The 20,545-nt window shown below is 41.4% G+C and overlaps 1 protein-coding gene and 1 non-coding gene across 4 annotated transcripts in view; both read left to right on the top strand.

Moving 5' to 3' along the window:
* The window catches only part of Kiaa0232 (KIAA0232 ortholog), a 68,469-nt gene that overhangs the window by 30,294 nt on the left and 17,630 nt on the right, over positions 1-20,545 (top strand). For all 3 annotated transcript variants that reach the window (XM_059275771.1, XM_059275770.1, XM_059275769.1), the window contains exons 3-5: positions 6,348-6,482; positions 18,601-18,667; positions 19,572-19,653. In XM_059275771.1, the coding sequence (XP_059131754.1) occupies positions 6,348-6,482; positions 18,601-18,667; positions 19,572-19,653 (284 nt within the window). The remainder of the gene's footprint in view (positions 1-6,347; positions 6,483-18,600; positions 18,668-19,571; positions 19,654-20,545) is intronic.
* On the top strand, positions 518-621 carry LOC131921363 (U6 spliceosomal RNA). The gene has a single exon (XR_009381980.1). It is a non-coding gene; the product is annotated as a U6 spliceosomal RNA (small nuclear RNA).

Below are 20,545 nucleotides of genomic sequence, written 5' to 3'. Positions count from 1 at the left end.
CAATAGTTTCAAAAACAAAATAATAGGAGTACATTTAGCAGAAGTGTGAGACTTCTGTATGAAGTGATTAATGTGCAAAAACCTCAAAACCTGAATAAATGGGAAAATGTGTTCATGATGAACAAACTCGGTATGATTAAAATGGCAGTATTTCCCCGACTGATCTGTAGACTCACCAGTCATCATCAGAACCCTGGCCACCTTTATATTGCAAAGATTGACATGCTGATCCTGAAATTTATATAAGAAACTCACGGGATACACAGTAGCCCCAAATTCAACAAACAAAGTGATAGCAACTTCAGAGGACTTACTTCCCAATTTCAGATTGTCCTACAAGGCTCTGATAAGACAGTTTAGTCCTGGCTTATGACTAGGAGTCAAAGTCAGTGAGCTGGAACCAAGAGTCTAGAAATTAACCCTTTCATCTATGGTCAGGGGATTTCCAACAATGTAGTAAGAACAGTCTTTCAGCGAATGGTCCTGGGCCCCTGGGTACTAAACAGAGAATGAAACTGTGTTCATTTCAGCAGCACATATAATATAATTGGAACAATGCAGAGATTAGCATGACCCCTACACAGGGAGGGCATGCAGATTCATAAAACATTCTATGTTTTTATTATAACAAAATAAAGAATGAAGCTTAACTTCTGCATCCTACTATATTGAAAAGTTAATTCACAATGGACCAGACACTTGAATATAAGGGCTAAAAACTTGGGTTAGGCAGTGGTTGCTTAGATATGAGGCAAAATAATAAGAATCCAGAGTGTATGTAAATTAATAAGACCTTACTACAAGTAAAAATCTTTGGCATTTCAGGTAACACCAATATGGAGGTAAAGAGGCAAGTCATATTCTGAAAGATGTTCAGGCAGTTGGGTTAGGAGCTCTTGCATCTCAGCACTGAGAAAGGCTCCATGCTACATTTGTCACAGACAGTATGGAGATGACATTCAGTCCACAGGAAGGGGCTTAGCATCAGTTGTTATTAGAGGGTGTGTGGTGCTATTTTACTTGTACTGAAATGTGATTTTAATTATATGTTAATAAAGTTGCCTGGGGGTCAGAGCTATTAGAGCCATAGCAAGAGCTGGGTGGCGGCGGCGGTGGCACACGCTTTTAATCCCAGCACTTGGTAGACAGAGCTAGGTAGATCTCTGTGTGTTCAAGGATACAGCCAACATTGGAGACACACGCCTTTAATCTCAATACCATAGAGGACCTGGAGGGCTGTACATACAGGCAGAGACGAGGCAGTCACGTGTTTGGGTTTACAACCAATGAGAAGGCAGAACAGCTGGACTATATAAAGACATACACACAGGAAGTAGGTCCCTTTCGGAGAGCTCTCTTGGCTGAAGAGGATCCCTGAAGCAGGAAGGGTAAGGTTCTTAGCTCTGACCTCTTGGCTTTCTTCTCTGAATTGGCTCTGTGTTTCTTATTTTATAAGATGGTTGGTTACATCTGCAAGGGTGGGTACAGTAAAGAATACAAGACAGTTACAGATGCTGGTAGGGTGCTGATGTGGTTGTATAGCAGCTGCTTTGGAAAACAGTCTAGTAATTCTTCAGATATTAAACACAGTTCAAATGTGGTCCACCACATCCATCCATCCATCCATCCATCCATCTTCTATCTGTACCAAGAGCATTGAAAATTGGTGTCTATGCCAAGACTTGTATTTGAGTGTCCATAGCAGTGTGGCTGCTAGTCAAAAAATAGACATAACTCAAACATCTATCTGTGGCTAAATTGGTAAATAAAACACACTTCGCCTATACATTTTGTATTAATTTGTTCATAAACAGGAATGAAACACTGATCCATGTTATTACAGCATGAATGAGTGTTGGAGACATGTCAAGTGGAAGACTAAACCCAAAGGGCAGGCATCGCATAACTCCATTGTTAGCATCTGCATAGGCAGGGCTGTGTATGAAGGAAAGTACTCACAGGCACAGAGTTCCTTTTTAGGTTGAGGGGAGTGTTTAATGTTAAATAGTGATACCTGTTATGTAGCCTTGTGGATACACAAAAACAAAACAAAAACCTAAATGATGTTAAAAGTAAAGGGTAGTATGTACAGACCCTAGTTCCATTCCTAACACCAAAATTAAAAGTTTTCTCTGTGTAGCTTTGGAACCTGTCCTGGATCTCAATCTGTAGACCAGACTGGCCTCGAACTCACAGAGATCCACCTGGCTCTGCCTCCTGAGTGCTGGGATTAAAGTGTAGTGTGCCACTACCGCCCCGCCAAAAGTTTTACAATGTGTGAATTATGTCAGTGTTAACACCTAACCTTAAAAGATGGTGTGTGTGGTGTGTGTGGGTGTGTACTTAGATTTATTATTTATTTATTTGTGTATGTTTGGAGGCAAGCATGCCACAGTGTATTTGTGGAAACCAGAGAACAACTTGCGGAAGTTGGTTGTCCTTCCATGTTGTGGGTCCCAGGTATCTAACTCAGGCTGTCATGTTTACCAGCAAGTTTCTTTACCTGATAAACCATGTCACTGGTGCTATTTTTGTTTCTGAGACAGTCTCACTATATAGTCCAAGCTGGCCTGAAGCTCATGATCCTCCTGCCTCAGCTTCCTAAGTACTGAGATTACAGATCCATGCCATGATACCTGGCTTCTAAGATGGCATATCCTATGTGTATCTTGCCAGATTTGTGTCTTTCTGGAAAGGAAAAAACTCACTTTAACAACTGAATATTTGTAATTAATTTGTTTTGTTTTCCTGCAGTGGTCTTATTATTTTATCCAGGCTGGCCTGGAACTTCTGGGCTCAATTCATCTTCCTGCCTCAGCCTTTGAGTATCTGGACCACAGCCCTTCATGACTGTGTCTGGCTTGGCTTGTTGGTTCTCATAGATAGGAAATGCTAACTTTGAACTCTAATCAGTCAAATGTTACCCTCTTCCCAAAAAATTAGTCATCTTTGGTGGAGAGATGGAATCTAGGACCTCTGTTCTAGAGCCCTGAAGCTACGGCTCCAGCCTACAAAGCCCATTCTCAGTAGTATAGATATATGGCACCGACTCATTACTGAATTAGATTTCAAATTTCACCAGTAAAAACTTTAGAAATATTTCTTTTTCTCTACTTTATTTCCTTAAATTATCTATTCTTTTGACCTTCAACTATTTTTAGTCAGACTCTTTACAGAGCATATTTTCTATGCCTTGTAAAGCCCACTGTTTCTTCTGCATAATTTGCCCTCTCAAGTGGCCAGACTTCTAGTCAGTGTGTAACAGTGTGCATTAGTGACCATTCCTCCTTGGAAACCTTTATTTATCTCCCAGACCAAGAATAGAACATGCCTCTTCAGCATCTCCTTGGTGATTGCCATCCCAGAATGGTTGGCTCACTTCTTCCTGCTAGACTGCACATCTCCAACAATTGGAGATTATGTTGTATTCTGTGTTGCAGCCTAATGCCAAAGGGAAAACCCACTGGTAAGAGGATGGCTCTTTCTCCATGTACACATAAAGGCCTGCCAGGCAGGAAACCTGAGGCTGTTAGCAGGTACCAGGTTCAGGTAGAGATCCACAGGCCGCCTCTTATTTATCTGTCAACTCCCAAGCTTTTGTGTGTAAAGCTTTTTTTGATCTTTGAGTATGACTCATAAGACAGTATAATGATAAAAATCTTGTTTTATTTCTTGGAATTGTATTCATAGCATTTCTTATCAGATGTTTGAGTGTGTGTGTGTGTGTGTGTGTGTGTGTGTGTGTGTGTGTGTGTGTAAAATAAGCTCATACTGTAGTTAACTACTATATTATCATAGTATTCCATGCCAGTCCACTTCAAGTTCCTTTAGTATCTGTCCTGTCCTGTGTTTGCATGAATCATGACTTATTTATCCATGTTCTCCTATTTAACATTTAGTTTGTCTCTCCTTGTTTGCCATTATTGACAATGATACAGTCATCATAGCTTTGCTGAATCTTTTACATTACTGATTATTTCCTCAGGAATTCCCAGAAGTAGACTTACTGGATCAAAAGTACATGCTTAAGATGTTTGCATAATGACATATGCTGTCAAATTGTGCTTCAGAAAGACTGCATGTCCTTGTGAGTTTGCAGTTTATGCAGACTGCTGAGTGCATGTCACCTCTGCTGAGCTGTAATAGATTTCAGGGTCTGGATGCTCATTAAGAGGGAATCTAATCTTAGCCCAGATAGAACTAAGCTCCATCCATTTCTTTTTTTTTTTTTTTTTTTTTTTTTTTTTTTGCAAGTGACCCTCCTGCATGCGTTTTTCCCCCTATTTTTTTTGTTGTATGTATATGGATGTTTTCCTGCATGTATGTCTGTGTACCACATGCTTCCTGGTGCCCACAGAGGCCAGAGGAAGGTAATGGACCACCTGGAACTGGAGTTACAGAGAGTTGTGAAATGTCATGTGGGTGCTGGGAATTAAACCCTGGTCCTCCAGAAAAGCAACCAGTGCTGTTAACCACTGAGTCATCTTTCCATCCTCACTTTTTTTTTTAAAAAATATAGTGTGAACCACAGGAGCTTAGAGCATTTTCTCTGTCTTGAAGAAGCTTTGAGTCAACACTGTTAAGGCTCTGGTCTATGTTCTTGTTACAGAACACAATCTGTCTCCAGAAGATATCACAGATAAGAAGTGTTGGGTGTTGGGTCTCAGATGTAGTCTAGCTAAACACAGTCAATAAATGGAAACTGATCATTCTCATTTGACCAACAGTGTTGTTTTTTGTTTTTTTAATGGAAGTAATATCACTCACCCAAAAAATTAGTCCTAAAAACATGGCCAGTAAATGACTATTACAGGTTCTGAATGTGAGGAGCACACGGAGGCCATCTGCTTCCACTCATATTTGTCAGCATAAGAATCATTTCTGGGGGGCTGGAGAGATGGCTCAGAGGTTAAGAGCACTAGCTGCTCTTCCAGAGGTCCTGAGTTCAATTCCCAGCAACCACATGGTGGCTCACAACCACCTGTAATGAGATCTGGTGCCCTCTTCTGGCCTGCAGTCATACATGCTGTATACATAATAAATAAATACATCTTTTTTTAAAAAAAGAATCATTTCTGTGTTTTGGATCAAAGTGAAAATTGGGTTGGCATATGATGGTTTGCATTTTGCTCTTAAAAAGATGGTTGAAATATATAGTTGTGGTTCTTTTCCTTCTATATCCCATGTCCTTTATTTGCTTTTCTCTATCTCCTGAGACCAGTACCCTTCTGAATAGTAACCTCTTTCATTCAGTCATTATCTGCCCTGTCTAGTCTTTTCGTATCTTGTCTTTCTACTGTTTTTTAATCACTTTATCAAATGAAAGACTTTGCAAACAAAACAGACTAGCAAAGTGATGGAAAATAATTCCATAAGTTTCTGCTTTAGGGAAAGAGTTAAGTAAACTTACATTGGGTTATTGTATAGCCAAAGAGCTAGTAAAGTGGGTAATGGTCCGATACAAAATTATGTACTGACTTCATAAGTACGCTTTAAAAGCACGTGGGAAAACTAACTGAGGCACACTCAGTTTTTCTTGTTTTTACTGAGTGGCAATAGAGTGGCTGATGTCCCCCTCCCACCTTCTTGCTTTTGAAATTGTCTTTAGAATTTTTTTTTTCTTTTTGGAATTGAGGACCAAACCCAGGGCCTTGAGCTTGCTAGGCAAGTACTCTACCACTGAGCTAAATCCCCAACTCCCCCTTTTTTTTTACTTCTTTGTTTTGTTTTGTTTTGTTTTTTCAAGACAGGGTTTCTCTGTGTAGCTTTGCGCCTTTCCTGGAACTCACTCTGTAGACCAGGCTGGCCTCAAACTCACAGAGATCTGGCTGCCTCTGCCTCCTGAGTGCTGGGATTAAAGGCAAGCGCCATCACCGCCCGTCTTTAGATTTTTGTACTGGTATATATAAGCCAGGGAAAATAAACTGGCAAACCCTGTAAAATGCTTTATAACTATTGGATGTTCTTTGGACAGTAAGGTAGAGAAATAGGATTTAACCATTTAACTGATAAGCTGTAAGACCTTACCATAGCCTGAATACTCACTGAAAAGCAGAAACTGTAGGAGACATTTAGTGTATAGTACAGAGTTTATATTGCGTTTTAGTTACATTTCTGTTTATGCAGAAGCATGAGTTGACTTGTTTGCAAGTTGGCGTGTCTTACCACTGCAAGTAGTCAGGTTCTTGAGAAGATGAATAATCTAAGCAGACTCCAGTGAGCGCTGGGTTCTAAGGTGCTCATCTTGAGTATTTGGTAGGAAATGTGTATGTAAGCAGTTGTGTGCAGGGCTCCTTAAACTGATTCTCCAGTCTTAAGTCATCTAACCTGGTGCAATCTCATTGCAGGAGAATGACATCTTGGGCTGGGAGAAAGGAGCTTATAAGAAATGGGGAAGGAGTAAGAAGAAGTGCTCAGATCTCACGCTAGAGGAGATGAAAAAGCAGGCTGCCGTCCAGTGTCTGCGCTCTGCTTCTGATGAAGTAAGTTTATGTTTTCCAATGTTTGGGGGCAGTGGGCACTCTTAGACGTTTATACAACAATAATGACAAAAACAACCTAGAAATAAACTTCATCTCACTCTTGAGAGGTGGACAGTTTTACTTTATAAACTATTTCATGTCTTGGAATTTTATTTTAATTGTTTGCTTTGTTTTTGTTTTTTGTTTGTTTTTGTATAGCCCTGGTTGGTCTGGAATTTAATATGTAGTCCAGGCTGGCTTCAAACTACAGAGATTTGCCTTTCTCTGCTTCCTGAATGCTGGGATTAAAGGCATAACCACCATGCATGGCCTTACATTTTGTTTTATAAAATATATTTTTGCGTGTAGCACTCTAATTAATGAATACACATGTTATTTTCAACTTAGGTCCTTGAGGGTGCTCGGTGAGAACTCTGCTACTGAGCTATATCCCAACCCTGTGTCTTTAAAAAAGAAAAGAAATTTCATCCTGTTGTTATTTTTAAATTGCATTTCATCAAATAATATTCCAACAGCATAGTGGTCCCTGCTAGATAGTTGACTTATTCTTGATTTCTGCCCTGATGTCTGGAATACTGTGTATATGGTGCCTTATGTTGTATGTATGCTTATTTTGGATATATTCCTAGAAGTGGGCTAGTACTTCTTATGCCTTAAGTATCGTATTTGTTTATGATTCAGATATTTTTTGTTTTATTTATTTATTTAATTTTTTTTTCTTTTTTTTTTTTTTTGTTTTTTTTTTTGGTTTTTCGAGACAGGGTTTCTCTGTGTAGTTTTGCGCCTCTCCTGGAACTCACTTGGTAGCCCAGGCTGGCCTTGAACTCACAGAGATCTGCCTGGCTCTGCCTCCCGAGTGCTGGGATTAAAGGTGTGCACCACCACCGCCCAGCCTTTCTTTTTTTTAGATAATTGGCTTATTTTTAAGCTCTTTATATAAAACACATTGTATGCTAAATTTGCTTTAGAAAGTGAACATCTGTTTAAATAAATACTATCAATTCTTGCTTCGTCACCCACTCTTATGACGAAATCTCTGAAATTATAACTACTTGAAATGGTTTTGTGGTGAGATGGTACAGTTTTTAAACACCATTACAATTGAAGGTTGAATTGAGAGAGTTCCAGCCTCCAGGCTTCCTTCCCGAACGAAGGGTCCTGTGGTCTAATGCTGTGATAGCCAGTTTGCTTCATCTGTGACCTGTGTCGTTTACTCATCTGGCTGCATCTGTCGAAGGTGCCTTTTAATACTTACTTGCTCCATGTTAGTCCTTGTCTTAGTCCATGTGTCCTCTCACCCCACCTCCCACTATGTCCTCAGCCAACTCACAATTGTCTGTGAAACCTGCTTTCCTGGCTGGATATCGCCATACTTGTGCATCATCCTATGTCACAACCTGTAACCCTGGATTTCCATTGTTAATTTGACTATGCTCTTTGGAGCCAAGGATAGTTGGTGAGTCAGGCAGTCCGTCATTCTGTCCATCCATCTGTCTGTCCTTCCTTCTTCCTCCTCCTCTTCTCTCTCTCTCTCTCTCTCTCTCTCTCTCTCTCTCTCTCTCTCTCTCTCATTTTTTTTACTTTGGAATGCCTATCAGGCTGAGTTCTGAATGTAGATACTATTGAATTTCTTTAGAACTAGATAGAGTAGTCAGTGTTTAGAACCCCTCCTGTCATGGGAATCCTCTTCCTAGCTCTTTTTCTCTCCTCCCTCCCTTTGACTTTTTATTTTTTATTTTTTTATTTTTTGGTTTTTCGAGACAGGGTTTCTCTGTGTAGTTTTGGTGCCTTTCCTGGAACTCACTCTGTAGACCAGGCTGGCCTCGAACTCAAAGAGATCCGGCTGCCTCTCCCTCCCAAGTGCTGGGATTAAAGGCGTGCGCCACCACCATCACCACCTGGCGGTTTGATAGTTTTTGGAGGATCAGGATGCAGAGAGCTAGAGCAGAGGTTTGGCCAGTCTAGAAGCCTTTAAAGGCCTGCTCCTAGGCCCCGTATTCCAAAAGTTCCAAAAATTTGTGAAATAGTATTGCTAGCCAGGGAAGTGTGTTCACACATATGAGCCCCTGAGGCACTTTCCAGATGCAGTCCATAATATATGGCTCTCTATCATAGGTACCATTGCATTACTTAAAGCAAGAACATCAGTCATCTAGTTTAAGAAAAATAGAGTATATATAGGCATGAGATATAGGAACGTCTCACTGAAGCTGTGGGCTGAAAGTGTAAAGACCCCAGGAGGGCCCTGAACTAGGAACTGTAAAGAACAAATGAGGCTATTGCCTCCAGTGACCTAAAGTCTTCCATTGCCTTTCTCCCCACTTGGGGGTCTTTCCTTTCTTTGTGAATTCCAGCTTTCTGCTTTAGCATAAATGTGGTAAAGAATAGCATTTCCTGTCCCAGCTCAGCCTGACTGCTGCAGTATCCAATGCTGGTCACTAGAAAAAGAATCCTATAGGCTGTGCCCGTGTCCACCCCTACTGTGATGAAGTGTGGGGATGGACAGACAGTAGAGAAAGATGGTGTGATTAAATTGTCACAGAAGTAGATTGGTAAAGTGAATGGAGCTTGTAAAGGAATTGTTGAGCATTTCAAAAGTGTGAAGTGCCTGTCTGGATGCTTTCTTCACATGGTGAGAAGTGAGACCACAACCATTAAGTCCAGGAACTAAGAACACTCAGAGCTTCAGTGCTGTCCCAGCCAACCCTGTCTGGAGCCTGGCCTTCTGTTCCTAGATTCATGGATGGATAGATGGATAGTTGTTGTATTGCAAACTTGGGACTGGCTATAAGACACGATTCTGCCACAGATACATTTATTGCTTTAAACCACAGAGGAGGCACAAAACAAACAAATTTCTGCAGGGAACCATGACCACACCTAACAGTGACTTTGAAATCTCCAAAAAGATTATGGGATCCCACAACGATGATTGCACATGGACTGTGATAAAGCCATTATGCTGATTAACACCATGAAAAGATCTGCTTTGGACTTGGACTACAAACTACTCAGGACAATTTTGAGACGGCTAGTTACACATAATGTATATGATCCAGATTCATAGACTACTTGAAGTAGGACTTGAGACAAGCCCTGCACTTTCTCATTATGCCGATACTGGATAAATGATACAACTAACTCCCTCAGGACTTGACAATTAACCCCAAAATTTTCTTTTCAGGATTCCCTAAAGATGCCTTCACCCTCAGACAGCAGGAAGTAATTTTAAAAACATGATGCCCACATTCCCAAAGGAGATGAGATACAGGGTTTTTGTTTAAAAAAAAAAAAAAACAGAAAAAAAGAGGATATAGAAAAGGGTAGATTATTGAACCTACTCTAAAAAGAAAAAAGGAAAGATATAGAAATAAGATAAAAGGTAGATTTTTAAATATATTCAGAAAAGAAAAAAGAGAATATGGGTATGATAAGATAAAAAAGATAGGTTATTGAATCTACTTTTAAAAAGGAACTTCTTGTTTTAAATAGGATAAGAAATGAAATTTTTTTGTCTGAGTTTGTCAAATGTTAATGGACTGGACATTGTTTTTTTGTTTTTTCAAGACAGGGTTTCTCTGTGTAGTTTTGATGCCTGTCCTGGATCTGCTCAACAGACCAGGCTGGCCTTGAACTCACAGAGATCCTCCTGGCTCTGCCTCCCAAGTGCTGGGATTAAAGGCGTGTGCCACCGTCACCCTGGACTGGATATTGTTATTGTATATAATGGAGTTTTTTGTCTGAATCTGTCAAATGCTAATGGACTGGACATCGTTAATGTAATTCTTGACTGTATATATTGTATATACTTTTTCTTATATTAGTTATAAAATTTTTTTTAAACAAAAAAGGGAAATGTGGTTGATACATTGTGCACCCCAATACATCCACAGTATTAAATAAAGAGTTAGGCAGTGGTAGCACACGCCTTTAATCCTAGCATTCCAGGGGCAGAGATCCATGGGATCTTTGTGAGTTCAAGGCCACACTGGAAACAGCCAGGCATGGAGACACACACCTTTAATCCCAGGAAGTGATGGCAGGAAGCAGAAAGGTATATAAGGCATGAAGACCAGGAACTAGAGGCTTTTTAACTTTTAGGCTTTTCAGCAGCAGTTCAGCTGAGATCCATTTGGATGAGGACTCAGAGGCTTCCAGTTTGAGGAAATAGGATCTGATGAGGAGTTGTTGAGGTGAGGTTAGCTGTGGCTTGTTTCTGCTTCTCTGATCTTTCAGAATTCACCCCAATACCTGGCTCCAGGTTTGTTTTTGGTTTTTGGTTTTTTTTGTTTGTTTGGTTTGGTTTTTGGTTTTTTAAAGACAGGGTTTCTTTGTGTAGTTTTGGTGCCTGTCCTGAATCTTGCTCTGTAGACCAGGCTGGCCTCGAACTGATAGAGATCCACCTGGCTTTGCCTCCCGAGTGCTGGGGTTAAAGGTTTGCACCACCACCACCTGGTTCGCGTTTGTTTTTATTAATAAGAACTTTTAAGATTCGTGTTACAGATGGGCTTTCTAAGAGTCTTTGGCTTTCTTCAGAGTACCTCTGAAGGATTGGAGGGTTTGGAGAAGAGGATGATATGGTATGAATTAAGTGATGATTGTAGCTCTAGCTGCTGACTAGAGACTAGACAATGATGAGGCTGGCTAGCTGGCAGACTAGGTGAATGAAATCAGTGAAGAGCCTGTGTGGAGGCTGGGGATCATGGGTTGGAGAGTATCCTGTACTACAGTGAGACTGTCTGAGAAAGCAAATGAAGCAGCAGCTGTTGCAGTGACTCTGTGGCCAGGCAGACTCTGGATTGAAGGCAGAGCTGACCAGATTGAACGTGGGGTAGAGAAAAGGCAAACAGTCGGGGGGGGGGGGGGGGGGGGGGTTGAGACAAAGGTCTGTGGTCTGAGTGCCTTCGGGAGTGGAGTTTCCTATTTCCAGGGAAAGGAATCCCAGGAAGGCACCCATCTGAGTAGGTGGGGATGAAGAACTACTAGAGGGCGGGGTACCTCCCCGAGAGTGTGAGGTGCAGGTGACTGCATGTTCAGGTTTGGTTGGCTGAGTGGCTTGTGGGCCTCAGAAGCCTTAAATAGTAGAATGCTTTCATGCTGCTTAAGTAGCCTGGAACTTCTCTCCGGAAAAGGTGTAAATTTGAGGTTTCTGCAGAAATTCCTGATCTTTCGGATATTGAAAAGTGAGAACCTGAGAAAGGAAACAAGTGGGAGAGGATGTTCTAAAAACCTACAGGTTCAGTGAGCAGCGAACATAAAAATAAGCCTGTGTGGAGTTACAATGTGGGGAGCAGGAGGAGGGGCAGTCATCCTGCAGTCCCAGAGCTCCAGACTTTTGCCCTCTTCTCCCTCCCCATGCTTGCTTTTTTTTTGTTTTTTTGTTTTTTTGTTTTTTCGAGACAGGGTTTCTCTGTGTAGCTTTGCGCCTTTCCTGGAACTCACTTGGTAGCCCAGGCTGGCCTCGAACTCACAGGGATCCGCCTGGCTCTGCCTCCCGAGTGCTGGGATTAAAGGCAGTGCTGGGATTAAAGGCAGTGCTGGGATTAAAGTTGTGCACCACCATTGCTCGGCCCCATGCTTGCTTTTATTGCTAGGATTACTTTGCATGTTCTTCAGTCTCATAAATAGCACCATTCTATATTTGTTTTACAACTTTCTTTTAAATGTTCTTTTCATTCTTAAATAGTTATTAGTAATTGTCAGCTTTGGGATATTCTCTTACTAATGCATCTTCCAACCTTTCCATTTTGTTCTTCTCCTCCTGTATATTCTCTCCCTCTCCTTCTCTCCTCCTGTATATTCATTCTCCGCCCCCTCTCTCTCAGTCTCTCTCTCTCTCTCTCTCTCTCTCTCTCTCTCTCTCTCTCTCTCTCTCTCTCTCTTTCTCTCTTTCTCTCTCTCTCTCTGTTTGTATTGTGTTTTGTTTTTTGAGATAGTATCTCACTGTGTACCTAGCTCTGCCGTCCTGGAACTCACAGGTCTCCGTCTGCTTTAGCCTCCCAAGTGCTGGGATTAAAGGTGTGCTCCACTAAGCCCAGAGGCTCTTATATAGTCTTTGCGGTACCTTTTCCAGGCTACATGCTGAGGCATTGGGTCACTAGATTAAAGTCTTAGACTCTGGTATTTGAAAAAAGCTATGGACCTGGCCAGGAGGAAATGTAAGCTTTTTCTGTACAATAATTTTCATGCACATTAGTGACCTTCCCCAGTCACACTTTGTAGACGTAAATGTCTGCTCCAGCCAGGCATGGTGGGTCATATGTATAATCATAGCATTTGGGAAGCTGACGCAGGAAGCTGGTAAGTCTAAGGTCAGCTGGGTTACAGAGTAACACATGCCTCAAAAATAAATAAAAAGCAAGCAAAATACAATTTTGCAAAATGTCTACTCCACATCTTACTTTGAAACCTTGACTGTTCTTCTTATTAAAGGGACAGTGTCATATTAATGAAAGTATCCAAAAAGCTCAACCCAGAACCTTCCAAGCTTCTGGTCTGAATCATCAGAGTTTAGTTTTTATTGAAGACACACAGATATCTGAAGAGAAAAGAAATGGGCGGTAGCCGGGTGGTGGTGGTGGTGCACGCCTTTAATCCTAGCTCTGAGAGACAGAGCCAGGTAGGTCTCTATGAGTTCATGGCCAGCCTGGTCTACAGAGCGAGACCCAGGACAGATATCAAAACTATACAGAGAAAACCTGTCTCAAACAAACAACAACAACAACCAAAAAAAAAAAAAAAAAAAAAAGAGAAAGAAAAAAGAAAGAAATAGTCCAGTAACAAATGGGATATTTTCCTGTGTGTTGAAAACCAAACCTGCCTATGTTTACAAGATGGCATAAGGAAATGGGAACGTTAGAGAACTTAATTCAAGTTAAAATCTTTCTTTTGTCTGTTGATGGCAGCATAGAAGAATTTTTTAATTTTTGTGTTATTAATCAAGGTTCTCATTTCTCAAGGGTGAACTTTGTAGATGTGATAAATGGTTCATTCATATCATTTCCGTACTGAAGACTAAGGCAAAACAGAGTTGTCTTTTTGTAAGCTTTGATTGTGGTTTTTGTTTTGTTTTGCTTTTTGGTTTGGGTTTAGGTTCATTTTATTTTTAGAAATGATTTCATTGTGTAGACCAGGCTACCCTCAAACTGGGCATCTTCCTGGTGGCTGGTATTACAAGCATGTGTCACCATGCTTGGCTGATGGTATTTATCATCATTTAGAGCAGGCATTGGTAACCTCTTTTTTGAGGGGGTGGGGAAGGGAGTTCTGGGCGGGAACTTAGGGTTCACATGTACTAGGCAGGTACTGTACCACTGAGCTGTGTACTGCCCCAGATTGAACCTTTCCTCCTCATCTGTCTTCTCTGCATCACCCCAGCAGTATGCAGTCTATGCCCTAGACCTCTGTCCTTACTGCATATGGCACGTGTTCATCCACTGGGTACTTCTCTCCTGGTTTGTATCATTTTTAAAGAGCAGATTATGTAAGAGCTGGAGGCACTCTGGAGGTCCTCTTGTGTTCAAAGATGGGAACTGTCATCTTCACTGGGGCCTTAGAGCAAACAGCCTTTTGGGTACTACTATTTGGCCCTGAAGGCAAGAGTTTGTGTGTTCAGTCTTCCCAGTCAGTGGTCTTCTGCTTCCTAGCTTACCACTAACAGTTCTAAATTTTATAAAGGTTTTTAAAACCTTCAGACATTAAAGTATGAAGCTGATCCTTGGCTCTCTAATATACTGTCACCAGTAGCCAGTCTTTCCATACCTTACTCTTTCCAACTCTGCTGTAGAAATTAAAGATTCTAATCCATAAAACTAAAAGAGACCCCTGTGCAGTATGGGGCTAAAACCACTGTATTTGCTTTCAACTCTATAGGTTAGCAGAGTTCCCTGGGAAATGCTGCTGGTGGTGTTGTGGTTCCATGCAGCTGCAATGGGGTAGCAATGATTGCTGTCTTCACAGGACTAGTGCTTTAGCAGGCATGGTCTGAACCGGGAGTTGTCATTCTAAAAGCACATGTGCCCTGTAGATGTAATTCTTAAACGGTCTTAATTAAATAAAAAACACAGAGCCAAATGCAGAGTTAAAAGCCCAGAGAGCAGTAGCCAAGAGCTAAGACCACCTTCTTGCCGCTGCTGTCCTTCCTCTGAGAAAGAGACCTACTTCCTGTGTGTCTATATTTTTATTGCCTTTCTGTTCTGCCTTCACATTGGCTCTAAACCCAACCACATGACTTTCTTGTCACTGCCTGTCTATACAAACCTCCAGGTCTCTATGGTTGGTACTTGGATAAAAGGTGTGTGTCACCATGCTGGCTGTGTCCTTGAACACACAGACTCTGCCTGCCATGTGATCAGATTAAGGGCGTGTGCTACCACTGCCAGACTTCTGCTTAATGGCTACTGCTCTCTGATCTCTGGGCTTTTAACTCTGCATTTGGCTCTGTGTTTCTTATTTAATAAGACCGTTTAAGAATTACGTCTACAGTCCCCATTACTAATGTGTTTTCATTTTGGGAGGGCATGCTAAGGAGAACAACATGATTCACTTGTTGTACCTGAGTAAGGGGCTGCCCTCTAGCACTGTTCTGGAGAGACTGAAGACAGACTAAGCTGTGAGGTATTGGGCTCCATTGAGAGAAAACACACAGGAGGATGATTCAGCAGTAGAAAAAAACAGAGCAAATAAGAGACAAGGCATTCTCTCATTCTAACCATGGCAGTAAATATGAAACAAACTTAATGGAAGGCTTAGAGTATACAGCTGTGGCACTAGGAAGAACAGAGGAATGAAAAAGTTGAGGGACCAGCCAGTATAGGAAGTCCAATAATCAGCTACTACAGGTGGTCTTCCAAATGTGGAAACTGAGGCTGGGGTTGGTCAGTGGCTTATGTGGAGTCACATAGTTTACCGTTGTCTTAGAACCAGATCTCTTTGAGTTAGTTCACTGTGCCATGTTCAAATGGAAGTTAAGAATATGCTTTCATACTGGGTGTTTACCAGTAGAGCTTGGAGTTACCTGTCTCACACTTGGGGACTATTCAGTCCAATGAGTTCTCTATGAATGAGTAGCTTAAAATGCTTAATGCAGCTATGAAGTCTTTGGGTATGGAGAAGGCAGACAACAAAGAGACCAGGCCAGCCACCTCTTCTTCCTCAGTTCACATCAGAGTAACAGACCTCACCACCAGCAGAGGAGAGCTGAGGCATAGACTAAGCCAAGGAGGCTTTGGAGAACAGCCTACAGGGTACTTGGTTTGTCTGCTGCAGGCAGCCCTGCTGTTGAACATGCTGGACTGACACTGGTAGTGTCACTCAGCCTCTAGGTCTGCCTCCAAATCCAGATCATCAGACACTAAAAAGGCAGTTTTGAAAGGATAGCATACAAAATTTAGAAATGACACTGATGCATACTGAAGTAGCTTGGGTGAGATGGGCTCTGACAGGTGCATCACCTGTGTGCTTAACTAGGTGAGTGAGAGAGCTGGAGGTATTCGTGGGTATAGAGAGCTAGAGCAATAAGCATAGCCCTTGATTCTCATGTGTGTGGCTGGGAAGGAATTCAGAGCCAGGTGTGGAGACCCCAAGCCCAAATCTATCTAACTTAACTCTGTTCTCAGAAAAGTGAGAGATACTACCATGTGACTTCTAGGAGGACAGGTTTTTATTCTCCATGTGACCTGCCTGACATGTGGGCTGCTTGTATCACTTGTTTACTGGGTGAGAGTTCATGATTGTCCAGTGAGTGTCCAGCCATGCTTCCAGGGGCTGCATTCTAAGCAGCTCTGGAAACAGGACCATCCTGCATATGCCTCTCCACTGTGCATTTTAGAGTGCACTTGCTCTGCAGAGCACTTCCACAAGTTTTGGACATTTGGTGGATAAGTATGGTCACAGTGAGGAGAGGCCAGGCAGAGTGTCACAGGAGAGCCACAGCATCTTCTCTCCACGGGTACTCCTGTGGGATTTCTAGAACACAGGTATACCCTAACCTTTGTTCCTTCTTAAGATGCTTTAAGCTAAGTATTTTTCAACATGCCTATGGATATGATAGATTGCTAAAATATAACTTAAAATTTTAATATCATGTATCGTAGGTAGAAATGGAAATGAAATTTCTAAGTAACAGTCCTAAATGAACTCTTTAGAATACTTGCGAGCATACAATGATACGATTGCAGCTTTGGATGCCTTTATTTTACTATTAGGATACCATGATGGCTTAATATTAACAAAAATAATAACTAGAGTGGGATTAGTCTCTAGTACTGTAAAAATATGTGTGGTGGTGGTGTGTGTGTTAGTGTATATGTATGTACACATGTAGGATAGCACAGGAGCTAAGGAAAGAAAACAGAAACTTGGTCAGTAAAGCTTGATATACACATAGAATAAGGAGTTAGACACTGTTTTTTATGCTTACATTTGAAAACATAGATATTTTATATATAAGAGCATATTCATATATATAAGAGCATATATATACATATACTCTATGAATGGATGATAGTTACATGTATATTGCTTTTATGTGTAACTAGTTGTATATCTGTGTAGATAGCATGTATACCTCGCTCACAGGTTGTCGTGGCCATTCTGCAGGGGTGGGAAATGCTAGCCTATTTTAGAGGTTGAAAGGAGTTTGGTAAGCAGTCCCCAGAGGTTCCATATTCTGCACTGGAGATAGCTCCAGGTTTGCAAGCAGTGACAGAGACTTGTACAGGACAGTATGCGGCGTGTCAGCTGACACCCGTGTTAGTTTCAGGGCCCTGGAGAATGGACTGTAAGTGCCGGCCTCATCACACCTTGACCGTTATGGTAAGCAGACCTCAGTGGTGGGGTTGTGCAGTCTGCTGTCACTGTTGACCGTATTGTCTGCTTGCTTTTCAAAGCTGTAAGTAAAAGGCAGCTGTCCTCTGACCTGTTTTTTTCCATTCCTTCTTAAAGACTGGGACATTCTGTAGATAGAAAGTAACTATGAATATTTACAGTTTACTTTCCTAATTGTAATCTGTTTCTTGTAGCTAAAACTGTGTAAGGGGGGCTTTTTTCTTTAGAACATCTGCAATACTTTGCTGAGTCATTTTGAGTTCAGCGAATGGGTGAGGTTTATTTTTAGCCCCTGGATGCGCAGAGCAGAGGCACAGAGGCTCAGGCAGCTCTTCTGTGTGCATCTGTCCAGCTGTGTTCTTTCAAAGAGACAAGATTCCAACAAGACATAGCTTGTCCCTGAGTAAATACAAAGGTTTTTAAGAAACTCTCACTTTTCTGTCCGTTGTACAGATTTTTCTTTTTTCTTGCAAAAAAAAAAAAAAGTAAGAATTTGAAATGAGTGAAAGAGTATGTGTCGTGCCCGTTTCCAGTACACATTTTTCTTTGAAGCTGGACTCATTTTGTCCTCAGTTCCAGTTCCTTTTGCACCCTCTCTGTATACATATGCCTGTGGAACTTGTGGGAATCTGTTCTCTCCTTGCACTGAGGTGGTCCTGGGTATTGAACTCGGGTTGTCAGGCTTGGTGGCAAGCCACTTTACCATCAGCTGAACCATCTCACTGGCCCTCTTGCATGTCTTTGTAGCAGTATAGTTGTGCCTGTCTCTTAAGATAATCTAGAGCTTCCCTATGTGCTTTCTGCTGGAGTTGTGCAAGTTCATTTTAAAGGAGAAAAGAGAAGACAGGGAAGGCAAGAGGAAGGAAAGACAGAGGAGCACCTACTCTGTTCTCTAGGCTGTAATCTCCTAGAGGACTAAGGAGGTTTGTAGTCTCTGTGTTGGGTTTCTACAAAACCATGATTACAAAGAGTCTTGGTGCTGTTCTGTGGGTGACTGACTTTTGTCAGATGATGGACATTTAGATCTGCCTTACTGTGCAAGACAGATGCCATTCTGGGAGCTACATTCATATTGCCACATTTTATCAGTAAGTCTCACTTGTCCTTCATTAGTAAGATGCTTACACTAGGTTGGCTTTACAAGTGGACTGTTTTTGAACTCTGGGATTCATTTAAGAATTGATAATGTATTCCTTCTGGAGCATGAAAGACTTGTGATCCTTGATATTAATGTAAAATGCCTGTCTTCTCTGCTCATGGTGGTCAGTTGACTGTCTTCTTTCTCACACAGAGCTCTGGAATCGAGACTTTAGTGGAAGAACTCTGCTGCAGACTGAAAGACCTACAGAGTGAGCAAGGTGAGCATGCTGGGGAAGCCACCACAGCCCTCAGTATTGAGAGTGTTGTCAGGCTGGCATTTCTCATCACCCTCAGCTCTGCAAGAGGCTTCAGTGAGGTCCTTAGTGGCCACATGGGAAATCTCTGCTCCCAAAAGAGGGCTGTAATCCACAGGTGCCCCTCTCAGACATGAAGGAACCTCTGTCTTCATTGAGTGGTTTGGGTAGGCCAACTTGCCAAGTTCATTCAATCATTTGGGTTCCTAAGTGCTCTGCAGAACCTCAGGAAGAGGCTACATTTAGACTTAGGACCTTGTTCCTGTCCTTGTCAAGGTCACTGTGCAGCATACATACACTTTTGAAGCCTTCTGCTAAGGGCACAGCTTGTTTTTAAGTTAAGGCAATATCTTGGACCAAGGTAAGTGGATAGTCTTTGTTTTTTGTTGGCACTGAAGCACAGCCCATGCTTACTTACATGTTAAGTCACAGATCTAACTGTAGTGATGAGTTTTCTTTTCAGATTAGTATTAATCAAAATGAGTCAATACAAAGGCCATGACTCAGAATTTTGTGAGAAAATATTTTTGGAACATGAACAGATGTTCACTCCTTCTGGTCTAATTAATAAATACACAGGGAATGTCAGGCTCTCAGTTAAGAGCCTCCAATGTTGCTTTGGTGATGAGATAAAGGACTCTCACTCAGCCTGCAGCCTGGTGCTTATGTGAGTTAGCCAGAGAGTGAGTGCCTTTTGTACACTCAGTAGATTGATGTTTATTGAAGAAACTCACGGGCATGCGGTTCTCTCTCTAAGCCACAAAAGCCTGTATCATATCTGATTAAAATTACTTGAGAAATGTTTTAAAGCATAGTGTTTGTTAACTGGATAATATGATAATTTTTCTGAATTTTTGTTTCATAACAGAAGAGAAGATTCACAAAAAGTTAGAGGGGTCTCCCTCCCCAGAGGCAGAATTGTCCCCTACAGCAAAGGATCAAGTGGAAATGTACGTAAGCCTATACTCATATGAACTATGCTTTGTTAAAACTGGACTCATTCCTGCTGTGAGGCTTCCATCTCTGTCACCCGTATGGTTTCTCCCTTTAGAAAACACATGAGCACTTAGGTGCTGGTACTGAGAGTGCAAAAGTAAGTAAGGGGGTCGAGTTGATGCTGTGTATCCGGATAGTCAGGGTTTATGAAGTGGAGGAAAGGGACTGCTGCTGGTTACTGAAGCCACGTGTGGAGCAGCACCTTGGAAACTGACGTACAGTCTCTCAGACAGTGATAAGAAGAAAGCATGATCATTCCTGTACACAGAGAATAAAACTGCGTTTCCACTCTCTTCCACACAGGACCTAACTTCTTTCCTATGTCTTTAGCTCTTCTATTGTGATGAATGTTAAAATAACCTGTATTATAAACAGACTTCCTTGCTATGCATTTTATTTTAGTCTTTTGAATCTCTAATAAAGAAAAAAAATTGCATTCATTTTGTTGTAAGTATAACATTCTCAATAGAGATCAGAAACAGTATTTAAAAACTACAAAACAGTACATTAATCAGTTTTATATCAATTACATGTTGAAGTGATAATATTCTAATAAGTTATTAGAATTAATTTCACCAGTTTCTACATAGACTTCTAGTGTGGCTGCTAGAAGGTTGAAAATTATGTATAGGGTTAGAGTTGCTGCTCTCCAGAGGACCGGAGTTCAGTTCCCAGCACCCATGTCAAGTGACTCACAACCTCTTGTCACTCCAGCTCCAGGGGATCCAATGTTTTCTTATGGCCTCCTTGGGCAATCCTACATACATGTGATATACACTCACACACACACACACACACACATAAATAAAAATTAATTAAAAATAATAAAATGAAGTATAAAACTTG

Source organism: Peromyscus eremicus, chromosome 10 (assembly GCF_949786415.1).
Source record: "Peromyscus eremicus chromosome 10, PerEre_H2_v1, whole genome shotgun sequence".
NCBI lineage: Eukaryota > Metazoa > Chordata > Mammalia > Rodentia > Cricetidae > Peromyscus > Peromyscus eremicus.
Note: the sequence above shows the minus strand (reverse complement) of the source record. Positions and strands in the feature narration are given on the sequence as shown.